General features: G+C 39.9%; 1 protein-coding gene across 1 annotated transcript; it reads right to left on the reverse strand.

Moving 5' to 3' along the window:
• Window positions 1-1,847: 1,847 nt before the first annotated feature.
• Window positions 1,848-27,176, reverse strand: LOC121280591 (cytochrome b-245 light chain). The gene is made up of 6 exons (XM_041192765.1): window positions 27,013-27,176; window positions 26,502-26,571; window positions 19,796-19,870; window positions 19,457-19,540; window positions 17,703-17,784; window positions 1,848-3,924 (listed from the first exon to the last, which is right to left on the reverse strand). The coding sequence occupies exons 1-6, from the start codon at window positions 27,068-27,070 to the stop codon at window positions 3,727-3,729; spliced, it is 567 nt and encodes a 188-aa protein (XP_041048699.1). The 5' UTR covers window positions 27,071-27,176; the 3' UTR covers window positions 1,848-3,726.
• Window positions 27,177-27,283: the final 107 nt, after the last annotated feature.

A 27,283-nucleotide genomic window follows, 5' to 3' on the forward strand; every position in this document is an offset into this window, starting at 1 on the left:
GGTTCACTAATGAGCCACTTAACACCAATTGTCCCTGAGCCAACCAGAATTAGCACAGGACTTGCACAGATCTCCCATGGTTCCAAAAGGTTTCCCAGTGCCAGGTAGGGGTGTGGGAGGTGTCTCTAGTTCACTGGCACAGGGCTTGATTGAGGGGCCTTGCATTAGGAAGGGGAGGGGCTGGTGAAACACCCCCACCCCTTCCCTTTTATCTGACCTCCTCCCCGTGACTCCCATCCTGCTCCACTCACTCCAGAGGTCCAATGATGAATCCTGGTGAAAGCTTTAGCTCATTGCCAGTAGCAGCCGTCGCTTTCAGTGACACTATTGACAATAGAGAGCTGCCAGTCTCTGTTTGGCCAGCAGCACCTGGGGACACAATTTCCACCCTCTGGAAGCCTTGAGGATGAGACCCCCAATGTTGGCCAGTTAAGTGGCCGATTGCATTTAAATTGCATCGGGCCTCTTGGCCAGGGGAGAGGGGAACCCCATCGCTGGAACTCTACTCAACTGTTAAAATACTTTCCATTCACCTCTCTCAAGCGACTACAAATTGCCCTAAGGTTTGTCACAGGTATTCTGTCTCAGAACACATTTTACTTGCCTATCTCAAAAATCCTTATTGACCGAAGTTGAAGCATTAAATTATTAAAAGTATTGAATTTAAAATATTTGCCCTGCCCTATAAATTTCTTCATGGCCTTGTCCAGCTTATGTTTGCAATCTCCTTCAACACTCTTCCCAAAGACTATGTTCCTCTGATTAAGCTCTTCAATGCATTCCCCCAGTCTTTCACTTGACTAATGCTAGGTCCTTTAGTTACTTCAATTCTAATCTCTGGAGCTATTGTCATGAAGAGATAATGTTTACAATGTTATTGGAAATTATTTTAATTTGGACTTGCAGTGGGGTCTGTGTCTTTGGGTATGAATGTGTGTCTTAATTGACCAAGCTTGTCTGGGTGCTTTGATGTATAGTAGTTTTGAGATGTTAATCAAGGTACATCTGCAGTTTATTGAATAAAACTATTCAAAGACCAGGAGTGAAACCTTGCAGGTAGCTAGGAGACACCAAGCAATATGTTTATATTACTAATAAAAACAGTACTATGAAAGAAGTTGTATTGTTAGAAGAGGTGGAGTTCAAAGGGCAGTGAGAATTTGTATTCAGAGGGAAGGCTAGGTATATACAGTAAAGAGTTTTGTGTGTGGGTCAGAGGCATGTAATATCTAAGCAGCCTGTAAGCCCCACCACTGTGTCTGAAAAGGAAACAAATTGCAAAGGACCTCATTTTGAATTCTTAAGATAAAATGTGCTTTGCCTGGTGTCTGAAGTCTATGGGTTGCTGTTGCCTTGGGGAAGATTTACCTGGGAGTGATTAATTTGGGGACTTGTTTAAAAGTTATTATGGTAATAATTTGTAGACATCTGTATGTGCTTAAATTTATTGTAAATTAATAAATGTTTAATTTAATTTATATAAAAAAACTTCGAGGCCTGGTGGTTTTCATTCCTGAATTCAGAGCTGCATCTCAAACATACCAATTGAAAATGTAGGTTATGACAGTTGTTTAAAGTTTCCCTCTGGGGTTTTAAATAACTCAGCCTTTACCAACTGCTGTGTCATAACAACTACCTTCCTAAACATTTTCAGCCCTAAAATGCATTCTCAAAACTTTTCTCTTCAACTAAGCTTATAATCACTATTTCTGCCAGTTGACTTGCCATCTGCTTCTTTATTTTTTTACCCTAATCTTCTGAAGTACCTTGGGGGTGTTTTTCTATATTAACACCTTGTATTTATACAGCACATTTTATTGTTACAAACTTCAGATATTACTGTATGATAGCTCATCAAGTTTCATTTATTTTCCATTCTAATATTGTAAACTGAAGTATTCCAGCCAGGATCTGATCTGTTGAGAGTGACAAATGTTATTTTTCTTGTGAATACTGCTGTAGGGAAACAATACAGTTAACACAATTGCTTTATTCAAGAACATGGTCACCACAAACCAGAAACTGATTTCAAAATCAGTTTTCCATAGTTTGTAACAACAGTTTCTAATACCTACTAAAAAAGACACAGGCTCAAAGCTGGAAAATAAACGAATATTTGGATAACTTGACAGAAACCCAGTATTCTCACAATATCATATTTATCATAGGTCAATATTCAATAATAAAGGCCAATATCTCCAAATCCTAGTTTACCCATGGATTGATGGTCACAGTAGCGATGTATGGCACATACTACTTAAAAATGCGCATTAGTTCATTTAGCATGATTTTCAAGACAGTCACATCTCGTGACACTGGCACTGTTTAGTGGTGAAGTGCTGTAATGGCCGAGCACATTGCTTTCACCTCTGACAACTACGTTTGAATTCAGCATGGAATGACAGGATAGAAGTCTCTGTCCATTGGTTGTAAGGATTAAAAGAAAATTGAATTTAGCCACTTACAGCATGATCCCTGGTGGTTATAAATGAGCTACTTCATTCCTTTGCTGCAATATGACCAATTTGGTACTGAATTTATGCTCATATTGATATGAACCTGCCATGAAGCAATAATTCCCTTGGAAATGAATGCTCTTTGATACTACCATAACCACAGGGGATTTGGCTTAGGATAAGTTAAGATATTCATCATTGGTCAATTGGTAGTATTATCAGATAGAGCTAACACAATATCCTAGAAACCAACATTACTGATGACACAGAGAAACTACACCCTCTGGTGATTGGTGGGATCACAACAGGATTTTTTGTGCACATGTGTAGGTGATGTGGACATGGCTGTGAAAATCCAAATACCAGCAACCATAATGACTGTGCTGGAGGTTACAAAGAAATGGCTACCATGGAAAAAGGAAGATTCACATTAGCACACTAATTGAGGCTGCTTTGAAATTGGACGTTGTTGCCAAGTTTGGTTGTTTAAGTGGCCATGCAACAACTTCAAAGACTTGTCAATAGCAGGTGCCCAGGAGGATGGTCCGCTTTTCAGCTCTCCCTCACATTAATAAACAGAAGGGTTAGAAACGTGGAAATGATTTTGCTCTGTATATGAGCACTGGTGGCTATTTTAAGCACAAGTTAATAAAGATGTATAGGAATAACCTTCACAAATAAATAGTTAGCCAGCTATTAATTAGTTACGTATGCGCGTGCGTGTGTCAGCTTCTAGAGAATTGCATCAGCTCCCACTGTTGCAATGGATTCAAAGCATCATGATTCATCAATCACACTTCAGTCTGGTTTTGGTGTAAATGATGCAATGAACTAGAATGTCTCAAGTATTTACATCATATTATGTACATGAAAAATATTGAGAGATTTGTATGTTAGAACAAATAATTCATTTCCTCGTTTACAAACCCAACTGTTAATTATCATTGATATTTTAATAGAATGGTAGTTGTTAGCCCATTGTTTTATTAATACTTTAAAAAGAACAAGTCTCATCAACAGCATAAACATAATTCTGGAAAAAATGAAGTGGGAGAGCTTTAGGTAACAATACTATACAAACATTAATGTTGACAAATAAACAAGCAGCAGATTATCTCTTGCTGTGACAAGCAGAAAAATACATACCAGAAAAAAATCTGTTCACATTTCTTTTAAAGAAATCATGGTCTAATCCAGTGCACTGCATTAAAGATGTTCAGTAAAATAAAACGATAGGTGAGCAATTGCAGTGATCATCGGAGGAGTTACATCAGTTTGAGCTAAGAGTGACTGGTATGGCATTGACATGGACAGCCCCAGCTACTGCACCATCCACTGGTTTCCTTCGATGCTCAGCCGGTGGCCGTGGTGGGGGATTTGTGGGTGGCTGATGAATACTCTTTCCAACGTGTCCTTTTTGAGACTGCTGTGCCTGTATGGGATTCCATTCCTCTTTTCGGAAAGCAGCCTAGATCAAGAAATATAAGCTCTCTCAGTTTTTGAGAACGTTGCCATGAAACCACCCCTCAATCTCTAAACAGGAGATGATATGAGCTAAGCTTGTGTAAACTGTCCTCTTAATTTAACCCATTAAAGCCCTGGTAGAATTCTGCTGAATCTGTATTCTTCCAAAGACCAATATAGTCTTTTGAGAGGTAGTGGTAAAACTGAAAGGAGTACTCCAGATGGTGATCTAATTGAGGCATTTAAAAACAATAAAAAGGATTTGATAGAGTAAATACTGAGAAACTATGTCTAAAACAAGCATTAAAATTAGAACACCATCATTCAGAAGTGCAATCAACCAATTTACTGACCATAGATGCATCTGCAAATGACATGTTTGCAATAGACATCATATTCCAGCTGAACAGAACTTGCACTGAGTAGAAGGTTCCCGTCAGTTGTAAGTGTCATGTGGCCATCTGGTAACATTATTACCTCTGAATCTGAAAGTGGTGGGTTCAAATCCTGCTTATGGATAAGTGTACGTAACCAAGGCTGATATTTCAGCACAGTACTATGGAAGCACTGTATTACTGAAGATGGCATCTTTTGTTCTGTGTCTATTACCTCAGTGAGAGGAAGGTTTGGCAGTAGGATGTTGTTTTTAGAGGGGCCACTCATGGTGGAGATTGATGCGCACTTCTTAGTAATGGAAGAACATACATAGAAAATAGAAGCAGGAGTAGGTCATTCGGCCCTTCGAGTCTGCTCCGCCATTCAGTATAATCATGGCTGATCATCCAACTCAATAGTCAGCTCCCACTTTCTCCCCATATCCTTTGATCCCTTTTACCCCAAGAGCTATATCTAACTCCTTCTTGAAAACATACAATGTTTTGGTCTCAACTACTTTCTGCGATAGTAAATTCCACTGGCTCACCATTCTCTGGGTGAAGAAATTTCTCCTCATCTCAGTCCTAAATGGTCAGTTTGGTACATTTGTCTTCACCCGTATCCTCAGACTGTGACCCCTGGTTCTGGACTCCCCCATCATCGGGAACATCCTTCCTGCATCCATCCTGTCTAGTCCTGTTAGAATTTTATAGCTTTCTATGAGATCCCCCCTCATTCTTTTGAACTCCAGCAGATATAATCCTAACCGACTCAATCTCTCCTTATATGTCAGTCCCGCCATCCCAGGAGTCAGTCTGGTAAACTGCCCTCCCTCTATAGCAAGAACGTCTTTCCTCAGATAAGGAGACCAAAACTGCACACAATATTCCAGATGTGGTCTCACCAAGGCCCTGTACAATTGCAGCAAAACATCCCTGCTCCTGTGCTCAAATCCTCTGGTTACGAAGGCCAACATACCATTTGCCTTCTTTACCACCTGCATGCTTACCTTCAGCGACTGGTGTATGAGGACACCCAGGTCTTGTTGCGCATTCCCCTCTCTCAATTTATAGCCATTCAGATAATAATCTCCCTTCCTGTTTTTGCTACCGAAGTGGATAAACTCATATTGATCCACATTACACTGCATCTGCCATGCATTTGCCCACTCACTCAACTTGTCCAATTCACACTGAAGCATCTCTGCATCCTCCTCACAGCTCACCCTCCCACCCAGCTTTGTGTCATCTGCAAATTTGGAGATATTACATTTATTTACCTCATCTAAATCATTTATATATATTGTGAATAGCTGGGGTCCCAGCACCGATCCCTGCGGTACCCCACTAGTCACTGCCTGCCATTCGGAAAAAGACCCATTTATTCCTACTCTTTGTTTCCTGTCTGCCAACCAGTTTTCTATCCATCTCAATCCCATGTACTTTAATTTTACACGCCAATCTCTTATGCGCTACTTAGTCGAAAGCCTTCTGAAAGTCCAAATAAACCACATTCACTGGCTCTCCCTCATCAACTCTACTAATTATATCCTTGAAAAATTCCAGTATATTTGTCAAGCATGATTTCCCTTTTATAAATCCATGCTGACTCTGTCCAATTCTGCCACTGTTTTCCAAGTGCTCAGCTATTAAATCTTCTAAAATGGATTCTAGAATTTTCCCCACTAACGACGTCAGGCTGACTGGTCTATAATTCCCTGTTTTCCCTCTACCTCCCTTTTTATATAGTGGGATTACGTTAGCTACCCTCCAATCTGTAGGAATTGTTCCAGAGTCTACAGAATCTTGGAAGATGGCCACCAATGCATCCACTATTTCTAGGGCTACTTCCTTAAGTACTCTGGGATGTAGATTATCAGGCCCTGGGGATTTATCAGCCTTCAATCCCATCAATTTCCCCAACACCATTTCCCTACTAATACTGATTTCTTTCAGTTCCTCCCTCTCACTAAACCATGTGTTCCCCAACATTTCTGGTATGTTATTTATGTCCTCCTTTGTGAAGACAGAACCAAAGCATGTATTTAGTTGGTCAGCCATTTCTTTGTTCCCCATTATAAAGTCCGCTGTTTCTGACTGTAAGGGACCTACGTTTGTCTTCACCAATCTTTTTCTCTTCACATACCTATAGAAACTTTTACAGTCAGTTTTTATGTTTCCTACAAGCTTACTCTCGTACTCTATTTTCCCCTTCTTAATGAATCCCTTGGTCCTCCTTTGCTGAATTCTAAACTGCTCCCAATCCTCAGTAGTGTTGTTTTTTCTGGCCAATTTGTATGTCCCTTCCTTGGATCTAATACTATCTCTGATTTCCAATGTAAGCCATGGTTTGGCCACCTTTCCTATTTTACTTTTGCGCCAGACAGGAATAAATAATTGTTGCAGTTCACCAATGCGCTCTTTGAATGTTTGCCATTGCCTATCCACCATTATCCCTTTAAGTAACGTTCCCCAATCCATCATAGCCAACTCACGCCTCATACCATCGTAGTTTCCTTTATTAAGATTCAGGACTCTAGTCTCAGAATCAATTACCTCATTCTCCATCTTGATGAAGAATTCTATCATATTATGGTTGCTCATCCCCAAGGGGCCTCACTCAACAAGATTGCCAATTATTCCATTCTCATTGCACAATACCTAGTCCAGGATGGCCTGTACCGTAGTTGGTTCCTCAAAGTATTGGTCCAGAAAAGCATCCTGTATACACTCCAGGAATTCCTCCTCTACGGTATTGTTACTAATTAGATTTGCCCAATCTATATGCAGATTAAAGTTACCCATAATTACAGATGTTCCTTTATTGTATGCATCTCTAATTTCCTGTTTAATGCCATTCCCAACATCACCACTACAGTTTGGGGGTCTATATACAACCCCCACTAACGTTTTTTGCTCCTTAGTGTTTCTCAGCTCTACCCATACAGATTCCACATCGTCGGAGCTAATATCTTTCCTCACTACTGCATTAATTTCCTCTTTAGCCAGCAATGCAACTCCACCACCTTTTCCTTTTTGTCTGTCCTTTCTAAATACTGAATACCCCTGGATGTTCAGTTCCCATCCCTGGTCACCCTACAGCCATGTCTCCGTAATCCCGACTATATCATACCTGTTTACATACATTTGCGTGGTTAATTCATCCACTTTATTGCGAATGCTCCTCGCGTTAAGGCACAAAGTCTTAAGGCTTGTCTTTTTAACATTACTTGCCTGTTCCCCATATTTTTCACTGAGGCCCTGTTTGCTTCTTGCCCTTGATTTCTCTGCCTATCACTTTTCTTATTCCCCTTTCTTGTATTTTGTTCTTGTCTTTGATTCCCCTTCCTCGGATTCCTTGCATAGGTTCCCATCCCCCTGCCATTTCAGTTTAAACCCTCTTCGACCACTCTAGCAAATATTCCCCCTAGGACATCAGTCCTGGTTCTGCCCAGGTGTAACCCGTCCAGTTTGTACTGGTCCCACCTCCCCCAGAACCCCCAATGTCCCAGGAATCTGAAACTCTCCCCCTCACACCATCTCTTCAGCCACGTATTCATCTGATATATCCTATTTCTGCTCTGACAAGCACGTAGCACTGGTAGTACTCCTGAGATCACTCCCTTTGAGCTTACTTCCTAACTCCCTATATTCTGCTTTTAGGGCCTCATCCCTTTTTTTAACCTATGTTGTTTGTACCAATGTGTACCACGACCACTGGTTGTTCACTTTCCCCCTTCAGAATGTCCTGTAGCCGTTCCGAGATATCCTTGACCCTAGCACCGGGGAGGCAACATAACATCCTAGAGTCTCATTTGCAGCAACAGAAATGCCTATCGATACCCCTTACAAAAGAATCCCCTATAACTATTGCATTCCCACACTTTTTACTCCTCCCATGTGCAGCAGAGCCAACCATGGTGCAATGAATTTGGCTGTTGCTGCTTTCCCCTGAGAGGCCATTCTCCCCAACAGTATCCAAAGCGATATATCTGTTTTGCAGGAGAATAGCCACAGGAGATTCCTGAACTGCCTGCCTAGTCCTCTTGCTCTACCTGGTGGTCACCTATTCCTTTCCTGCCTGTGGACTCTTAGTCTGTGGTGTGACCACCTCTCTATACATGCTATCCACGATACTCTCCGCCTCATGGATGCTCCACAGTGTCCCCAGTTCCGAAACCCGGGCTTCCAGGAGCTGCAGCTGGAGACACTTCCCGCACACATGCTGGCCCCGGGCACTGGAAATATTCCCGGCTTCCCACACAGAGCAGGAGGAACACACAGTTAGGGGAAAATTAAAAATGCTAAAAGAGAACACTAAGAATTTACTGAAGAACACTTCAAATCTCCAAGCAGCCATGGATGCTAAACCTATTGACAGCTGAGGGTAAGCAGATGGACATTGCACACAAAGGAGCTTTGAGTTTGTGTGATTTACACAGTTTCAAGAGATGAGCTAATGTCCAGTCACAGGCAGAACCATCCAAGTGGTGCAACGATGCGGTGAAGCCTTGAGGGCTGGACTGGAGATAAAACATAACAAAGTTGGTTTAGGTATTCTCCTCTCTCAGATAGAGACAGGGCAGATGGTTTAGCTTAGATATGGGAGGACATACAAAGATAGGAGAAGGTTTTGTTGAAACACAAACAGTTCTGAGTTGTGAGAACCAAGGTATTTGCATACATGTTTTAATTTTGATTGGGTAATATAATTAAGTATACACCCTTTAGAATAATTGGTTAGCAAAATCACATGTTTATGTATTCACTAGGATAGTTTTAACATGGTATCTGCGTGTCGGTTACTGATTGGATATATTCAAATGTACTCAAAAGTATTGTGATAAGAAAAAGTACAAAAGTAATGAAATGTAATCAATCTGGGAGCTGGGTCTTCATTCTTAGGAATGATTGCAGCTCCCTTGCATTTGCTTGAATAAGCCCATGTCTCTCTGGATGCTATGTGGTCGGGGATAGTAATTTCTTCTCTTCAACTGGCCTATGTGGTAGTTGCAGGATTGGAGGGAATAGCCTCTTCAACACCACAGCTTTGAGCTCTCCTGCCATGACTTACCCCTTTAAATTAAATTAAACCTTTTGGAAAATACTTAATATCAAATAATATCAATTACTCTAGGGCCCTTCTTCCCTGCTCCTCATTGTTACAGAATATAGCCCTTACAAACGATGAACCACAAAGTAAGACCTTGAAAACTATAAGCGATAAACGTAGTAAATAGTTATCTGACTACTCAAAGGATCACCACGTTCCCTCCTCACCGAACTCCCTCAGTCACCTCTGCTCTCTCAGCTCCTTTTCAACACCCAGCTCCTATCGCACTCCTCTTCAACCCCCGGCTCCTCTCGCGCTCTTCTTCAACTCCCGGCTCCTCTTGCGCTCCTCTTCAACACCCGGCTCCTCTCGCGCTCCTCTTCAACCCCCGGCTCCTCTCGCGCTCCTCTTCAACCCCTGGCTCCTCTCGCGCTCCTCTTCAACCCCCGGCTCCTCTCGCGTTCCTCTTCAACCCCCGGCTCCTCTCGCGCTCCTCTTCAACCCCCCGGCTCCTCTCGCGCTCCTCTTCAACCCCCCGGCTCCTCTCGCGCTCCTCTTCAACCCCCGGCTCCTCTCGCGCTCCTCTTCAACCCCCGGCTCCTCTCGCGCTCCTCTTCAACTCCCGGCTCCTCTCGCGCTCCTCTTCAACTCCCGGCTCCTCTCGCGCTCCTCTTCAATTCCCGGCTCCTCTCGCGCTCCTCTTCAACTCCCGGCTCCTCTCGCGCTCCTCTTCAACTCCCGGCTCCTCTCGCGCTCCTCTTCAACTCCCGGCTCCTCTCGCGCTCCTCTTCAACTCCCGGCTCCTCTCGCGCTCCTCTTCAACTCCCGGCTCCTCTCGCGCTTCTCTTCCATAGAATGGCCCTGCAACATTTAGTGCTACACCTGATAATATTATGGCTGCCTAACTCTTCAGCCCATGGGTGTGCTTGGGAAGTTTTGGAAAGGTGACTTTTTGCCCAAAAAGCTGCTTCATCTGTCCCCTCTCTTGCTGCGCCCTGACTGATGTGAACTCCTGTAGGCTGGGCAGGAATCTTTGTAGAAACAGATAATGAGGTACCACTGAGGAATGCAAAACATACCACCAAAATAGTTTTGAGCTCATCACCCAATCTGTCCATTCTGACAGAGGCTTCTGTAAGTTAGAGTCCAAGGTACAATAGCCCATAAGAGAAACTGTGCTTCGTTTAAAGACCCTACACTCAGGAGCTAACCTTAAGATGGCTATGGTGTTGCCCTTGCCCTTAAAAAGCACTGGACCTCTTTGAATTTATTGTTCTTCCTGAACCATGCAGACCGCTGCCTAGTGAGGCATGAAAATTAGTCAGACTGTAGTATGTACTTTCTGCAGCTTTCAGAAACAGCTTCCAGTTACTGACCTTAACCTTCATGTTTGCTGCATTGACCAGCAAACATGAATCTAATAAATAATCATGGAACAAAGCAACAGGGACAAAAGCAACTCTAATCTCCATGAAGGAAATAGAAACATGTCAATAGACATCAACTGTATTTCTGGTTACAAATGCAGAATCAATTCTTAAAATGACATAACACCTAACTTCTAAAGAAACCAAAATAAAGGGAGGTAGTCATCAAGTGCAGCTTTATCATCAACTGCATCATTAAAGCACAATGACTCCAGCCTAGACTTACTACTTCTAACTGTGCACACTTTCTGCCAGAATCAGAAAATTTCCATATGGCACTCAGCCAAAGGCTCCCATAAATCATGTCTCCTGAAGCTAGTGAAAACTGGTGCATTTTGCTGCCCTGGGTGGCCAGGAAGAGACTGTCTTCTACTTTTTAAAGGATATTAAAGGAAAGAGCTGCAGTGATAGTGGATGCACTGGTAGTAATGTTCCAAGAATTCTTAAATTCTGGAAAAGTCCCAGAAGATTGGAAAACTGCCAAAGTTAGCACCCTTAATCAAAAAGGGAGGGAGACAAAAAAAAAAACAGGTAAATATAAGCCAGTTAGCTTAACATCCATCATTGGGAAAAGGTTGGAGTCTATTATAAAGGATGTAATAGCAGAGCATTTAAAAATGCATAATATAATCAAGCAGAGTCAGCTAGGCTTCATGAAGGGGAAATCATGGCTGACAAATGTATTAGAATTCTTTGAGGAGGTAACAGCAGGATAGATAAAGGGGAACCAGTAGATGTAATATATTTGGATTTCCAAAAGGTGTTCGAAAAGGTACCACACATAAGGCTGTTTAATATGTTAAAAGCCCATGGTGTTGGGGATAGTATATTAGCATGGAAAGATGATTGGCTACCAGTAGAAGACAGAGTTGGGAAAGGGGGGCATTTTGAGGATGGCAACCTGTAACTAGTGGAGTGCCACAGGGATCAGTGCTGGAGCCACAATTATTTACAATATATATTAATGACTTGGGTGAGGGAAATGAATGTACTATCGCCAAGTTTGCAGATGACACAAAAATAGGTGGGAAGGCAAGTGGTGAGGATGACAAAGTCTACAGAGAGATATAGACAGGTTAAGTGAGTGGGCAAAAACTTGGCAGATGGAATATAATGTGGGAAAATGTGAGGTTATGTACTTTGGCAGGAAGAATAGAAGAGCTGAATATTATTTAAATGGAGAAAAACTCAGAAAGCTGCAGAAAGCTAGCATACAAGTTCAACAGGTAATAGGGAAGGCAAATGGAATGTTGACCTTTATTTCAAAGGGAATGAAGTATAAAAATAGGGAAGTCTTGCTAAAACTATACAAGGCACTAGTTAGACCACACCTAGAATATTATGAACAGTTTTGGTTCCCTTATCTAAGGAAGTATATGCTGTCATTGGAGGCAGCCCAGAGAAGGTTCACTAGGTTGATCCCAAGTTTGGAGGGATTTTTTTATGAGAAGAGGTTGAGTAGGTTGGGCCTGTACTCATTGGAGTTTAGAAGAATGAGAAGCGACCTTATTGAAACATATAAGATTCTTAGGGGGTTAAACAGGATAGATGCTGAGAGGTTATTTCCCCTTGTGGGAGAGTCTAGGACCAGAGGGCATAATCTCGGAGTAATGGGTCGCCCATTTAAAACAGAGATGAGGAGAAATTTCTTCTCTCAGAGGGTAGTTAATCTGTAGAATTCTTTACCGCAGAGGGCTGTGGAAGCTGGGTCATTAAGTATATTCAAGGCTAAAGTAAGGGAATCAAAGGTTATGGGGAAAAGGCAGGAAACTGGAGTTGAGGATTATCAGATCAGCCATGATCTCATTGAATGGCAGAGCAGACTTGATAGGCCGAATGGCCTACTTCTGCTCCTACGTCTTATGGTCTGATTTTGCTTGGCTGCTAGCATAATTATAGCCAGTAAAGCTACTTCACAGATTGCAGAATCTTCTGTCGATTTTAAGCATATGTTTTGCTGCCTTTAGGATGATTCATCATGATATTAGCATCCTGTTTCACAATGACAATCAGGCCTAATGATACAATTACAATGAATGTGTGCAGTGGCCAATTGATCATTGCTGCTCTACACATGCATGAAACCTCAGAATGCATTTTGTTGCCAGTTTGCGGGCAGCAGTGGTGCAGTGCAATTTGTGGAGTAAGAAAAACAATATTTTCCCAAGACCTGGCCTATAACATATAAAGGAACTTGGATCTGGCAGATCTATTGATCTTTCTGTTGACTGCTTGCTGCACTTTATCAAATGTAGAAGGCATTTATTTAAATTTATAGTCAAGAGTCCGAAAAATAGATTAGCTTTAGAGTTACACCCTATAAAAATATATAATAAAGACAATGAGAAAAATCTTGATGTCTATATTCAGGGCCTTCAGTACACAGAAGCTCATCTCTGATAACACTTATTAACTCTATCGTATCACTTATATAAGACTAAAGCTCTCTACCTTGGTACTGTTGTTACAATTGTAAGGTTTATAAGATTATCTGTTAGGATTATACCCTTTGGTTTATAAGGTTGCTAATTTTGGGACCGTGTATGTAAATGTAGGGTAGATGAAAGGGATCATGTGACCTGTGCTGAAGTCTGCCTGACAGTAAGCCCGAGTGGTTTAATTTTTTAAGATTTGAGGAAGACTCAGTGTTTTATTGAGAGGGAGGTGCCAAGTATTTACACTTGGAAACAATGCCAACAGGTACTGAGTATACCATAAATAGACCCAAAGTCCCAGAAAGGTATTATAGCTTTTAAGTTGAAAACAGTGATACTGTAAACTAACCCTTTATTCTAAGGTGAAAGGGATTTGGGATCAAAGATAATGAATTAGCATTTCTATCTAAGATACAAAGTTAATGCGTTTCCCATTGCCAGGGGGAACTGGGTACAGGAAGCCATTTTGAGATTAGGTTACAGGCTTCCCTATAAATCCAGACATATCACAGACAGACAGAAGCTTTAGTCTTGCCTTATGTGGTCTGTAACCAACTGAGAAGTAGAGAGCAAGATATAGAAGAGGCCAGGTCTGCACTTTAAGCAGAGAAAATGCTGATTCTATCATTCACCAAGCAGAATGCAGGTGTGAGCTTGTGCTCAGATTGAAACCCGAGTTCCTGAGGAGTTAAAAGAGGTTGGAAGACTTGCCTAGGTTGAAGTTAGAGGACAAACCTATGGTGTAACTCTCACAGTGAGAGATAGCTCTGAGGTTAGAGGTTACTGGACTGGGAAAGTAAAAAAGAAAATAACATGTTGGAAGCTGGGAGCACCTGTGAACTGTTTTGCAATAAGAATTTGTAAATCCATGAAGAGAGCAATGTGTGATAAATAAAAAGGAACCACTTATCTCTATAGTTTAAAGTACAAGTTGCCTACAAAAGAAGTGTTCAGTCAATAGTGTCTGTCATAATTTGATACAGTAAAAGTTTTAAAACATGAAACTTAATGTACTATTCTATCAGCTAGTAACTGAAAGTTTGACTTCCTCTTTAAAAGTTATCGAGCTCCAGCGGGATCATAACACTGCTTTTTCTAAATCATCTATGCCTATTTTAAAAACTAAAGCTTCAGGTGTTGACTTTAATTGAAGATAAACAACATCTTTCTCTGCCACCACAATAACACCACAAAGCTCCAACCTAACATTGCTGTGACACCTCAGTTGTAGTGGTCTCTACCTAGCTATTAAATAATATATTTTCTTGGGTTTTGTTTGTAAGTCATTTTATATTTTCATTTTCTCACGATAGCTTTGTATAATGCAAGGTAGGGATATAAAGAACCTGTGTACAGCACAGTGAACTGCAAAGCAAAGTTCTCTCTACTCTGCCCCAACAGTTTGACTCAAATCCAACCTCAAAAGTGCTCACTGTTACGCAAAGGTGGTGTTTTTGTTTTTATTTGTTTTCTGAATTACTATGACGTAATATATTGCTGAAAAAAGATAATTCAAAGAACACCAAATTGTAAAGGGAGCACATTGTTCTCTTTACAATTTGGTATTTTTGCGAATTATCCTGATGAGTGCAACATGAAAAGCTTCAATAACATGTGCCTTTTTCTTGGCAATACCCAGGTTTTGCACTAGCAAATGACATAATATATATTATGTATATTAAAAATCATATGCATACTTTAATGCATGCATGCATTGAAACTTTCAGATGTCTTCTGAAAAGAACTATGTTTCCAGATTGGGAAAAGGTTTGCAAACAATGTTCCCTATGAGCTCTGAGGCTGTGCAGCAACCCTTGAAGGCTGAGCAGAAGTCAACCTCTAAGTTAAGGTGTGAGAGGCCAAGCAAAGAAAATAGGATTGCGCACTTCAACAAATCACACACGCACTCCAAAAAAAAATTAGAGAGTACATTAGGAGGGAATAGTAAGCATCCTGTCAAACACCAGGAGGGAAAGTTAACTCTGTCTTTCTCTCAACAGATGCTGTCAGCCCTGCTGAATTTTTCCAGCAATTTTTGTTTTTGTTAGAGAGTACATTAATTGGAACTACTATCAACAGAATGAGAGGAGTAAGGAAGATGGAACAATCCGTAAGTAAATGGATGAACAGAGACCTGGAAGACATTAAAGTCATAAAGAATGTGAAATATAGAGAATAATGCAAGGGGTGGAAAACTATGAAGATAGATTTGTGATTCTGGGCTATTTCTACTAGATCAGAGAAGATTAAGAGAACATTTAATTGGATTGTTTTATAATTACAAAGGGTTTTGATAGGCTGAATAGGAAAATGCTACTTTCTTCTATTGGGGGGAACCACTGATGAGGAATTAATAATTTAAAATTGTCAGTAAAAGTGAGAAGCAATTTATTTATACACAGAGTAATGGAACACCAAATGGCAGTAATGATTACATTCTGTAAGGGAAAGCTGCAAAACTTGAAAGCAAGGGATAATAGAGGGCTATGGAGACAAAGCAGGGCAGTGGGTGTAGTTTTGGATTGCTCTAGCATAGAGCAGGCATGAACATGGTGACCAAATAATCTCCTTCTGTGCTGTAAACTACCAAAGTTTAATGCCTCGAGATCAATTTTGAATGCAGATGCAATTCTGATTACATCTGCAGCTTGAAGGGAACCTAGCCAACTGGTCTTCAAGAAGTCCAAGAAACTCTTCTCAACATGTGAATTGTCAATAAAGGATCCGAATTATGCAATTTTAAAAAAACAAACTCTTCTCAACATGTGAATTGTCAATAAAGAATCCGAATTATGCAATTTTAAAAAAAGTAGTTTACCCTAAATTATACTATGAAAATACTCAACTAATTGCTAAAATACAAACGTCGAGAGGCAGTTCACTTTTCATTAGAAAAGCTTTACAGACAAGACAAATGATGTTTAAATAAACTAAACTAAATAATAAACTAAACTAAATAATAAACTAAAATAATTGCATCTAGATGGATTTCTCAGTTCCAAGTGTGTTATTTCTGTCTCAATTTAACTGAAACAGACATCTCTGCATATACCAGTGAAGCTAGTGATAGAAACTTAAAAAGCATTTGGCATTTTTTCCAGCTGAAAAAGGCTAACATTTACTGTAGGTATGAGATCCCCTCTCAAACTCAGTTTACTCAACTCATCTTAGCACAGACTAGGCACCATGAGATTTAGGATACAAAGCCAAGACCCATCCCCATCCACTGACAGTCCTGCATAGAACAATTGTCAATGCCACTTATAGTTGTACCAAGATATGTACTCCAGGCAAAACTTTACATCTCAACCAACCACAGCTACTTTCGCTTATTAGTGAGCCTATATTACCAAACCTATATCTCTCACAATATTTTACTTGCCAATGTTTTTCTCCTCACCTTTCTGCTTCAGAAGTTCACTCCAGAGGGTACTTGTTGCTTTGTGGTGTCTTGTTCAAGTGTTAATATTCACACTTAACAGTAAGCATCAGCAGGCTCCCTGATCCTGTTCTCAACTTTAAGCCAAGAGTTTCAACCATGATAGACATTTACTCTCTAACTGAAAAGTGCAGAAGAAAAATGCAGTTTACCTACTGCCACCCCAGCTGAAATCAGCTACCTTGGCACAGACTGAGGATCAAATCAAATTTTTTCTGGTTGATGCCTATATCTACTAACTAGATAAACTGGGTGATCAGCAAAAAAAAAGACTTGCATTTCCATAGTAGACATCCCAAAGTATTTGACAGCCAATGAAATACTTTTGAAGTGTAATCACTGTTGTAACGTAGGAAAGATGGCAGCTATTATGCGTACAGCAAGGTTGCACAAACAGCAATGTGGTAACAACCAGATAATCTGTTTTTCTGATTTTGCTTGCGGGATAAATACTGGTCAGGACACTGGGAATAACGCTCCTGCTCTTTTTCAAAATAGTGTAACAGAATCTATTACATCCACCTTAGAAAGCAGAAAGGTTTAATATCTCATCTGAAAGATAGCACCTCTGACAGTGTGGCACTCCCTCAGTGTTGCACTGGAGCATCAACCTAGGTTTCTGTGCTCAAATCTCTGGAGCCTAGCAGTACAGTCTTCAATTGGAACCGTCAGAAAGATACTAAGTGATATGAAGCATTTGTTATTATTTTACACTAAGAATACCACCGCCATTACGTTCCACATTTAAGTAATGCACTCATATATATCTGATTGTGTCCGGCTACAGTTGCTTGCTGAGAATTGTCTTTTTATTGTTTGGATTTGTGATTGTCAAATAAATAACAGTTTTAGAGCCACATAAACAGGTCACAGGTTGATCACAATAAGCAAATTCACATTTCTAATTATGTAAAGAAAAAGAATGAAACTTAGTAAACTTAATGGATAATTATACTGAAGTCACACAAAATAACATCCACTGAAATGGTTATAGCATTAAGAAAAATTATATTCCAAATATCATAATTCTATAATATTAGGAAAATACACTTACAAGTAGATAGATGAGACTGGCGATGCCAAGATTGACGGTGCCTAGAACTGTGGGTAATATAAAGCCTCCAGGTACTGCAAGGCTGGAGAGAATTAAATAAACAGCAGAGTCAGTTAGCCTGTCACTGAGCTGCAGCAACATCATCCAGACATTGTGAATTATATATCACAGGAGGTTGTATAAGGACACTCTCTAAATTATCTCATATTTGACACAAGTAAGGCAGATGAACAGGCTCAACAATTAGCAAACAAATGAATAAACTCTAAAGAACAAGATGTAATAGCAAATCCACCAAATATCTCTTTTCATAAATACAGCTGGGAAATAGCTAAGGTCTAAAGTTAATGAAGTTAAAGGGCTGAAAAATGCTGTTGGGTTTAGTTGGAATGGTATGGGAGGGCAAAGACAGAGTATAGAGAGTGTATTTTCACTCTTTCACTGAAATGATAATATATATTATATAACAGAGAAGTTATGTTAAACTTATATAAAACCCAGTTAGACCACACTTGGAGTATTGGGCACAGTTCTGATCTCTATATTACAAAAAGGTATAGAAGCACTGGAAAAAGTATAAAAAGATTGTACAAGAATTGACAGGGTACAACTATCAGAAGACTGAACTAGAAAAGAGAATGCTGATAGGTAAGCTGATAGAGATTTTTAAAATCATGAAGAGGTTTAACAGGGTACATGAAGAGGTTTAACAGGGTACACAAAGAGATGTTTCCACTTGGTGGGTTAATGGTGGCGGAGCGGTGTGGGGTGGGGATGGTCCTAAACTAGAGGCCATAAATGTAAGAAAGTCACTAATAAACCTAACAAGGAATTCAGGAGAAATTTCTTTACTCGGAGCATGGTGGAAATGTGTAACATCTCACCACATGCAGTGGTTCAGGCAAACAGCACAAATGTCTTTAAAGGGAAGTCCACAAGGGAGAAAGGATTAGAAAGATATGTTAATAGAAAGAGATGAAGTAAGACAGGAGGAGTCTTGTGTACAATAAAGTACTAACAGACACATTTGGCTGCTGTTCTGCAAAATCTATGTAATTCTATATAAGGATTAGTGTTTCCTTCTATTTGATTAAACAGATTGCAAGTCATTCAAACCATTCACCTCCTCTCCATAGGTTAATCCTTCAAACCATTCATTTCCTCTCTGTAGATTAATCCCCACCCATTTTTTGTCAGACTAATAAATTCTTCCTTATGTCTCAAATTTTCAATTCTTACAGAGAATCTGAGTCTGAAACGTTCACTACATTTGGCTTCTACATATGCTGACAGACCTGCTGTACAATACCAACATTTTCTGTCAAAAAATAATTGAATATTTCAACTCCTTGACAATGTCATTCACATAGAATAGATTTTCCCATCACAATGATCAACTTAGACCCCTGTTTATGTATATTAATTATTTTTTAATAATGAAGCGAATGGGAATGTGTGAAATCAAGAGTGATGGACGTGTGCATTGACATTGTCAATATTTATTTTGTGTCTTAAATTTTCATCTCTGTGATTATTATAAGGAAGTCAGTCATGACTTTCACAGAGACAATGAATTTAAAAGGCAGCGTGAAACTCAAATTCAAATACAGATAATGCTTATTTAGACAAAAAGGAAAGACATGATGTACCTGTGCCAATCAGGAAACAACACCCATGAGTTTCAAATGGGATTCTGCACAATTTAAAGGGCAAGTGCAAGTTTATTATCTAATGCATACTCAATTTAATCCTACCATGCATGTAGAATAGCACGGACATAGTAATTCCGGGTTAAAGGTCCAAACAATTTCACAACAGCTGCCAGAAAGCGCTGACCCCTAGATACAAAAAAAGGATGGAATTATCATCAGATAAAACAAAATATTACAAATGCCCTATATAAAAAAAATTTCCTATTTAAAAAAAAATTATTTCAATTATTTCTATTCCCCTTCCTTCTGTAGCTTTATCCTTCTTTACACCAACAGGACTGCTTTAATTAATGTAAATAACGTACTCATATGTAACTAATCGCTTTTAAGTCTGTGTTAACTTCTTTATCATGCTCAGTTCTCTACTTATAATTTACTTACGGTCTCTCCATGGTCGTTCCTTTTCTCCTCTTCCCTCTGGGGTATTCCAATAAAATTACAAAAGCTCCTGCAGCACTGAGTATCTCAAGTTAAAGAAGAAAAAAGTGAAAGCCACTATGATTCAGCACCGGCAACCCTTTCGTACACACAGTACTTGTTTCTTCAATTTCCTAGTCTAGTTTCATGACCTCCATTACATATCAAACTAGAAAGATTACTTGCTCACCACTACAGTCTGAATAGCTGCCAGAAGCTCAGCACTAATGCCAATCACAAAGTTCCTCCCCAAATCTACTGTAATTTCATATATTATTCAGTGACTCACTAGGAGAAAGAAAAAAAATGCTTCCATCCTAACATGATAAACTAGTGAGTTAGTTCTAAACAAAAACAGAATTACATGGAAAAACTCAGCAGGTCCGGCAGCATCGGCGGAGAAGAACAAAGTTGACGTTTCGAGTCCTCATGACCCTTCAACAGAACTGAGTAAAAATAGGAGAGGGGTGAAATATCCCTCACCTTAAACCAGCTTATATTTCACCCCTCTCCTATTTTTACTCAGTTCTGTTGAAGGGTCATGAGGACTCGAAACGTCAACTTTGTTCTTCTCCGCCAATGCTGCCAGACCTGCTGAGTTTTTCCAGGTAATTCTGTTTTTGTTTTGGATTTCCAGCATCCGCAGTTTTTTGTTTTTATCTAGTGAGTTAATTCTTGTCATTAGGCTGTTGACAAGGAAATTACAAGCTGCTTAACATTTTTCCTTTCTGAACTTTGGTCCCCACTCCCTCCACACCAAAAGTAGTCCAAATACAGAACTAAATATCTGGCTCCAAAGTCTCGTGATCATTTACAGCTTCACCAAAGTTATGAAGATGTATTCACCACTTAAATCTTTCATTCTTATTAAGATCATTATAATAAAACAGATAAAATTCTGCTATTAGGTGCAGGTTCTATACCATATATAATAGTGCTCATCAAGTTGGGAGATGCTGATTTGACTGAAATTATGGTCAAGAATTAGCAATAGCTAAAACATTCACCCTATATCGAAATGGGCTGCCCATTCATTCCTCCTCCTGATTTTGGCCATAAGCCTCTAAGTCAAAAAACTTCATTTGGAAGTTTTATTCTAAAAACTTGAGCAGAGGCTGGGCTGATGGTTCAGTGCAGTATTGGAGGGAGTTCAGTATCGCCTCTTGAATTAAATATTAAACTGAGGCCTGAACTTTTCAAAGAGCAAGGGAACTAGTATTCTGCCCAGGACTTCTCCCTCAACTAACATCACCATAAGCAATTATCAGATCGTTTACCTCATTGCTGTTTGTGGGACTGTCATGAAGCTATTAATGTATATATTTTGGAAAATATTTTTCCTTTTAAAATAGAGGTTAGTCTATGGGTATGTCTTAATTGGATTAAAGCCAGCTAGTCTGGGTGCTTTAAAATGTACTACTTTTGATATGTAAGAGAGATAGTGTGCAATTGCATTTTTTGAATAGAGCATACAAGAAGTAGGGTGAAAACTTGCCACCTTTCTGACAGCTACCAAGCCATATGTTCATATTACTAATAAAAACGGTACAATGAATGGAGTTTCATTGTTAAATGGTGAAGTTCAAAGAGGTTGTTAATACAGTGAGGATTAACATTCAATGGGGCTGGTAGGTATAACTTCAGTAGTTTTTGGATGTGCAGGCAGAGGCAATGTAAGATCAAAAGGCAGCTGCAAGTCTCCAACCGGCTCCACAGTGGAAAGAACCTCATTTTGAATTTGTTAGGTAAAAATGCTTTGCCTGGTGTTTTGGTTAAGTTTTGGTTGCTGTTGCCTTAATGGAGATTAGTGGGAACTTGTTAAAATTGATATTAGCAGTAATTTGTAGCTATGTGCATATATTTTAACCTGTGTAATTAAACAAATGTTTCAACTAGTTTAATGTAAGGCCTCGAGAACTACAAGTCTGATTCCTGAATTTAGAGCTGCATCTCAAACATAACACTTAAAACTATTGGTTATGACACTTGTTTAAATTTTTTTTTATAAATAACTCCGCTTTACCAACCACATCGGTCATAACAGGAACTCTAAGTGCAATTTGGCTGTTGCATATTCTACTCATGATGGTGTCTTCAAAAATACCTCACTGGCTGGGTGACACTTCAAGTCAACTTGAGGTTTGTGAGCATGGGTTTACATGGATTGGAAACTGGTGCAGAAGTAGGAAACAGAGCGTGGGGTTAAAGGGTACAAATTCCAATTGGGATTTAACAAGTCATGATCCCCAAGGATCTGTTCTGGGGCCTCAGCTTTTCACCATATTTATCTATAAATTGAATAAAGGAATAGAGTTGTATATCCATGTTTGCAGAAAATTTACCAAATTGGAAAACAGTGTTAGTCAGAGAGCATCCAATTTGGATCCAAAAAAAAGAACAAACTGAAGTGCTTCCCAAATGCTAGAAAACTAGGAACTGTGGAAGAGAAAAAGATTAACTAGCCATGTACTTAAATCACTAAAAGATAGTGGTTACTAAAGGCAATTTTAAAATGCTAATTTTATGTTAGTTTTTATCTCAAAAGGGGTTGGAATACAACAAGGGGGAAGTTATGCTTCAGTTATATGTGCTTTGATCAGGCTCCATCTAGAGTACTGTGTTCACTTCAAACTCAGGAAGGATACACTGGGCATGGATGGAGTACATGGAACATCCACTAGAACAATAATGTGGCTTAAAGGATTAAGGATTGAGGTCTGATCCTATAAACTTGGCTTGTATTTCCTTGAGTATAGAAGACTTAAGGGTCATCTAATCAAGGCATTTGAAATAATAAAAAGATATTGTAGGGTAGATACAGTGAAACAAAATCCTTGGATGATGCAGAATATGTTAAGTTAGGAAGGACTGAGAAACATTTCTTTATCCTCAAAAGGCTGTGGATGCTGAGTTAACTAAAACTTTCAGACTGAGATCACTAGATTTTTTTAAAGTAAGGGTATCAGAAGGTATAGCCCAAAAGCAGATAAATGGAGTTGAGGTACAGATCAGCTACGATCTAACTGAACAGCAGGACAAGCTCAAGAGGCCAACAGGGCAAGTCACATTCCTATATTAAAGGTGCTATATAAATGCATAAAAAGCAGCTTCAATAAATTCGTTGTAGCAAATTTGGCTTGACTCTCTGTTATACAGCTGTAAAATCTGCATCAGTTGCATTCCTAGTAAGTCAGAGGTGCTTGCAAATAAGATTCAACCAGCTGTTTTTCTGTTTGTGATCTGAAGTATTTCACTGGCTTTCAGCATTTGTGTTTCAATTTGATGTGGGAAATTTTGAAAATAATTTTTACTGCTGTATCCAAATATAACATACTGTAAATGATTGATGGTAGAAAACTGAGAAAAAAAATTACAATTAATTTCTAGGAGGCACTTTTTACTGTGATTAAGAATCCCATCCAATATTCCTCTTTACCGATGCTGACATAAAAGCAACTGCAAAAGCTTTTGTTTGTTCTAATGCACTTTGGGATGTCCAATATATCTTTCTTTCCTTAGCAGCACTGCTGAACTTATCAAATACAAAGGATTAAAGAGAAAACTGAATAGATTCTTTTTCTACAAGAGATACGGATAACAAAATATGCTGAAATTGATTTTCAATGGAGTTATTCCTTTCAAAGTGTTTAAGATGGATGGTATCAGTGTTGGGAAACAGAACACTTATTTGCATTTCCCACTGAATATTATCAATCCTAAACTCTCGTAGTGGAGTAAAGCTCACTCAGCTTTGGCCCAACCACGTACCTCAACTCCAACTTCAGCAAAATGTTCCCTACTGTAGAAGTGTTGCATTTCTACCATCTCGGAAATGGGTTAACACTCTCCAAAATAATTTTATTAAGGGCCTTTGCAGACAATTCAGAGACTTTAACAGTCTGAACTGAATTCAAACCAAGTTAAAAGGAAAAAGGATTAACCCTATAGTGCAATCTTGTGCCCAAAAGGGAATTAGTGCAATTTTTATTTTTTGGCTACACGCACTACTGCATACCATTACTTACAAATCTAAAGCTGAATGAATGAAGAATAACCAGTTATTTTCACTGTAAAATTTAAGCGTGAGATCTCAAAGTTACCACAGCAGAACAGAATGTTACAGAACAAAAACAGAAATACTTGGAAAAACCCAGCAGGTCTGGCAGCATCGGGGGAGAAGAACAAAGTTGACGTTTCGCGTCCTCATGACCCTTCAACAGAACTAAGTTGAAATAGGAAAGGGGTGAAATATAACCTGGTTTAAAGGGTGGAGGGGGGTTGTTGGTGGTTGGGACAAGCAAGCAGTGATAGGTGGAGATAACCAAAAGATGTCACAGACAAAAGAACAAAGAGGTGTTGAAGGTGGTGATATTATCTAAAGGAATGTGCTAATTAAGATTGGAGAGCAAGACAAGCAAGGTAGCTGTAGTGGGGGTGGGGTGAAATAAACCATGGGTGGAATACATTTAAAAATGTATTTTTTTGTTTTTATTTTTAAGAATGTTACAGAAGTTTTTCAATTAGTCAGTTACATCAGGAGACAGTAATGTGGTCAGAAAACTTGACTGGGAAATCTTAGTTTGGAGCCAAAAATTCTACTTTATAAACAAGGTGAATTATATTGATTATTGGAAATAGGTGCAGTAATACAAAGCAGTTACAGTTTTCATCAAAGATTTTCTGGAGTCTTAAAAGTAGATGGATTTTAATTGTCAGGCAACTGACCAGCAGAGTCCGTCACTGGTGCTTGACAGTGCAGGCTGGAGGCGTTGTCCAATTTGAGGGTCAACCCTCGCTAGCACATATGTACAGAGCTGCAAACAGGCTGTCCTGATACAGCTTACTTGCACTCACAGCATATGCCCTACCCAGTATCTCAGTAACCAGCTTTAGCCCTACAACCCTCCAAGATCTCTGCACCAATCCAATTCTGGCCTCTTGTGCATTCCCAATTTCCTCTGCCCCACAGCTGGAGGCTGTGACATCAGCTGCTTAGCTCTAAGATTTGGAATCCTCTCCCTAAACCTCTCTACCTCTCTCTCATCCTTTAGGGTGCTCCTCAAAATTTACCTCTTTCAGCAAACTTTTGCTATCTGTCCCAATGTTTATGTGCAGCTTGTTACCAAATCTCTGTTTGATAACACTTGTGTAAAGCAGCTTCGAATATTTCACCACATTAAAAGGGACTATGTAAATGCAGGTTGCTGATGCAGGCAATCAAAATGGCAACTAATGCATGTCATAGGACCCTGTTTCATACAGATTACTGGTGTTCCCATCTAATTCAGGTGGACAACCCAGCTGCCCAGTGGATGGTGCCAGGAAAAGTACCAGCAGAGCAGGAAAAGGGTGGTATGCCTATTACCTTCATTTTAATTCCCCTGCGATCCTGTTTCCATCAAGCGGAGGGAATTCAAATCCCACCCCATCCCTCGTCACCCCCGCTCGATCTTCAAAGAATGATGCATTTTCATCACCAAATTTCAAGGAAGGTTACCATTTCTTTCCTACTCTTCAGCTTGCCAGGAGGCAAAAGAACCAGGCAGGTATTAATCTACTGGGTATTCCAAATTACCCATAGGATAACTGTATAAATACTGTGGCTACAAGAGCAGGTCAGAGACTGGGAATTCAGCAGACAGTAACCAACCTCCTGACTCCCCAAAGCTTGTCCACTATCTACAAGGCATAAGTCAGGAGATTAATGGAATACTCTCCACTTTCCTGGATGAGTACAGCTCCAACAACACTCGAAGTTTGACACCATCCAGGACAGAGCAGCCCACTTGATTGGCATCCCATCCACCACCGTAGCACCACTGATACACAGTAGAAGCCGTGTGTACTATCTACAAGATGCACCGCAGCAACTCACCAAGGCTCTTTCAACAACACCTGACCTCTCCCACCTAGAAGGACAAGGGCAATAGATGCATGGGACATCACCAGCTGCAATTTCCCCTCCAAGTCAGAGACCCATGCTGACCTGGAACTATTTCGGCATTTCTTCACTGTTGCTGGGTCAAAATCCTGGAACTCCTTCCCTAACAGCAACCGTGGGTGCACCTACACCACATGGACTGCAGCAATTCAAGAAGGCAACTTACCACCACCTTCTAAGGGCAATTGGGACGGGCAATAAGTGCTGGCCCAGCCAGCGATGCTCGCATCAAATAAACAAATAAAAAAAAACTGTGCATCTTGCTAACTGGATGACGCTACTAGAAATCAAAATGCTGGCATCACTTTCTGAATGCATCCCTGCCCTCAACAAACAATGCTAGTTAATAACTGCTATTTCAATACCCTTCAACGTATTTGCCAACACACCCAACTGTTTTTTAGTCAAGCGATGGATGTTGGTACAGCGACTTGTCTTTAATGTGCAAAATCACAGAGGCATGAAGCATGCAGATGCTGAGATAAAAAATATGACAGATTAGAAGTGATGACCAAAAGTTTGATCAAGGAGTTCACAGCACAAAAAACAGGCCATTCAGCCTGGCTGGCCTATCCCAACATTTATGCTTCACATGATCCTCCTCTCACCCTTTGTTTAGCAATCGAGTTTTTAAAAATGTGTATTAATATATTTTTCAATGATCAATGTGACTTAGGCTCTTTGAATCAAGTGTAACAGTTTGGGGCCTCTCCACATTGTAAAGGATACATGCCATAAGCAGCAAATTCCCAACCTTTGAAGTGCCCAGCCACTCCAACCACGCCTCCGATTAGCAAAACTAAAAGGAAATACAAGTGAAGAAATCAGAGACAAAAATACAACACTTCTAAATCATCTCAACTCTAAAATCGTCCAAATTGACAGAAAAATTGTGCTGTTTTCAGAATATATAAAAGGTACAACATGGAATTTTTATACGGGAGTCTTTGTAAAAGTGTAACAAATTCAGTTTTACAAGCTAAAACGGCGAACCCCTGTGTTCCTTGTTGTTCTAAAGTAACACAAGCAGTAACCGTTTCCCTATGATCGAGCTAATGATGAACACTTTTAACAAATGCTGTCAGTTCCTGCGGAATAAGTATTAAGGAAAATTCTCCTATCAGTTCACAGACGGAAAGTTAATCCCCAAGTGAAGTTTATACATCAAGCAGAGAAAAATTCTTTTTTTTTGGATATACGATAAAATTTTGTAGAGTTTAGGAGTCACTGTATTACTCACTGAGCCCAGCTGCCAGAGCCTGTTCATTTGCCCACATAGCCCACTCGATCTGGCCCATGGTGCGCGGACTGAAGACTCTCCGCAGCTTTCCAATTGCTTTAAATCTCAGATTCCACTCTGTCTCTTTTTCTCTCTAGATTGTGGTAAAGTAACCTCACGTCACTTCCTCTTTTTTCTGGCTACGTGACCAATGGCACAGCACCTGGGCCTTAACAGAGTCAGTTTCATGGGCTGCAGAAAGAGGAAGTTTGAATAAAAGCAGAAAATGCTA

This window comes from Carcharodon carcharias, chromosome 7, assembly GCF_017639515.1.
Source record: "Carcharodon carcharias isolate sCarCar2 chromosome 7, sCarCar2.pri, whole genome shotgun sequence".
Classification (NCBI taxonomy): Eukaryota; Metazoa; Chordata; class Chondrichthyes; order Lamniformes; family Lamnidae; genus Carcharodon; species Carcharodon carcharias.

Bases quoted from the DNA above. Each gene is read 5' to 3' on its own strand.
- LOC121280591 (XM_041192765.1), bottom strand. From the start codon at position 27,070: ATGGGCCAGATCGAGTGGGCTATGTGGGCAAATGAACAGGCTCTGGCA. The intron at 19,871-26,501 runs GTATCCTTTACA...TGAGATACTCAG, and splicing joins GAATTTGCTGCTTATGGCAT to TGCTGCAGGAGCTTTTGTAA. The intron at 19,541-19,795 runs GTAAGTAAATTA...TTTTGTATCTAG, and splicing joins GGAACGACCATGGAGAGACC to GGGTCAGCGCTTTCTGGCAG.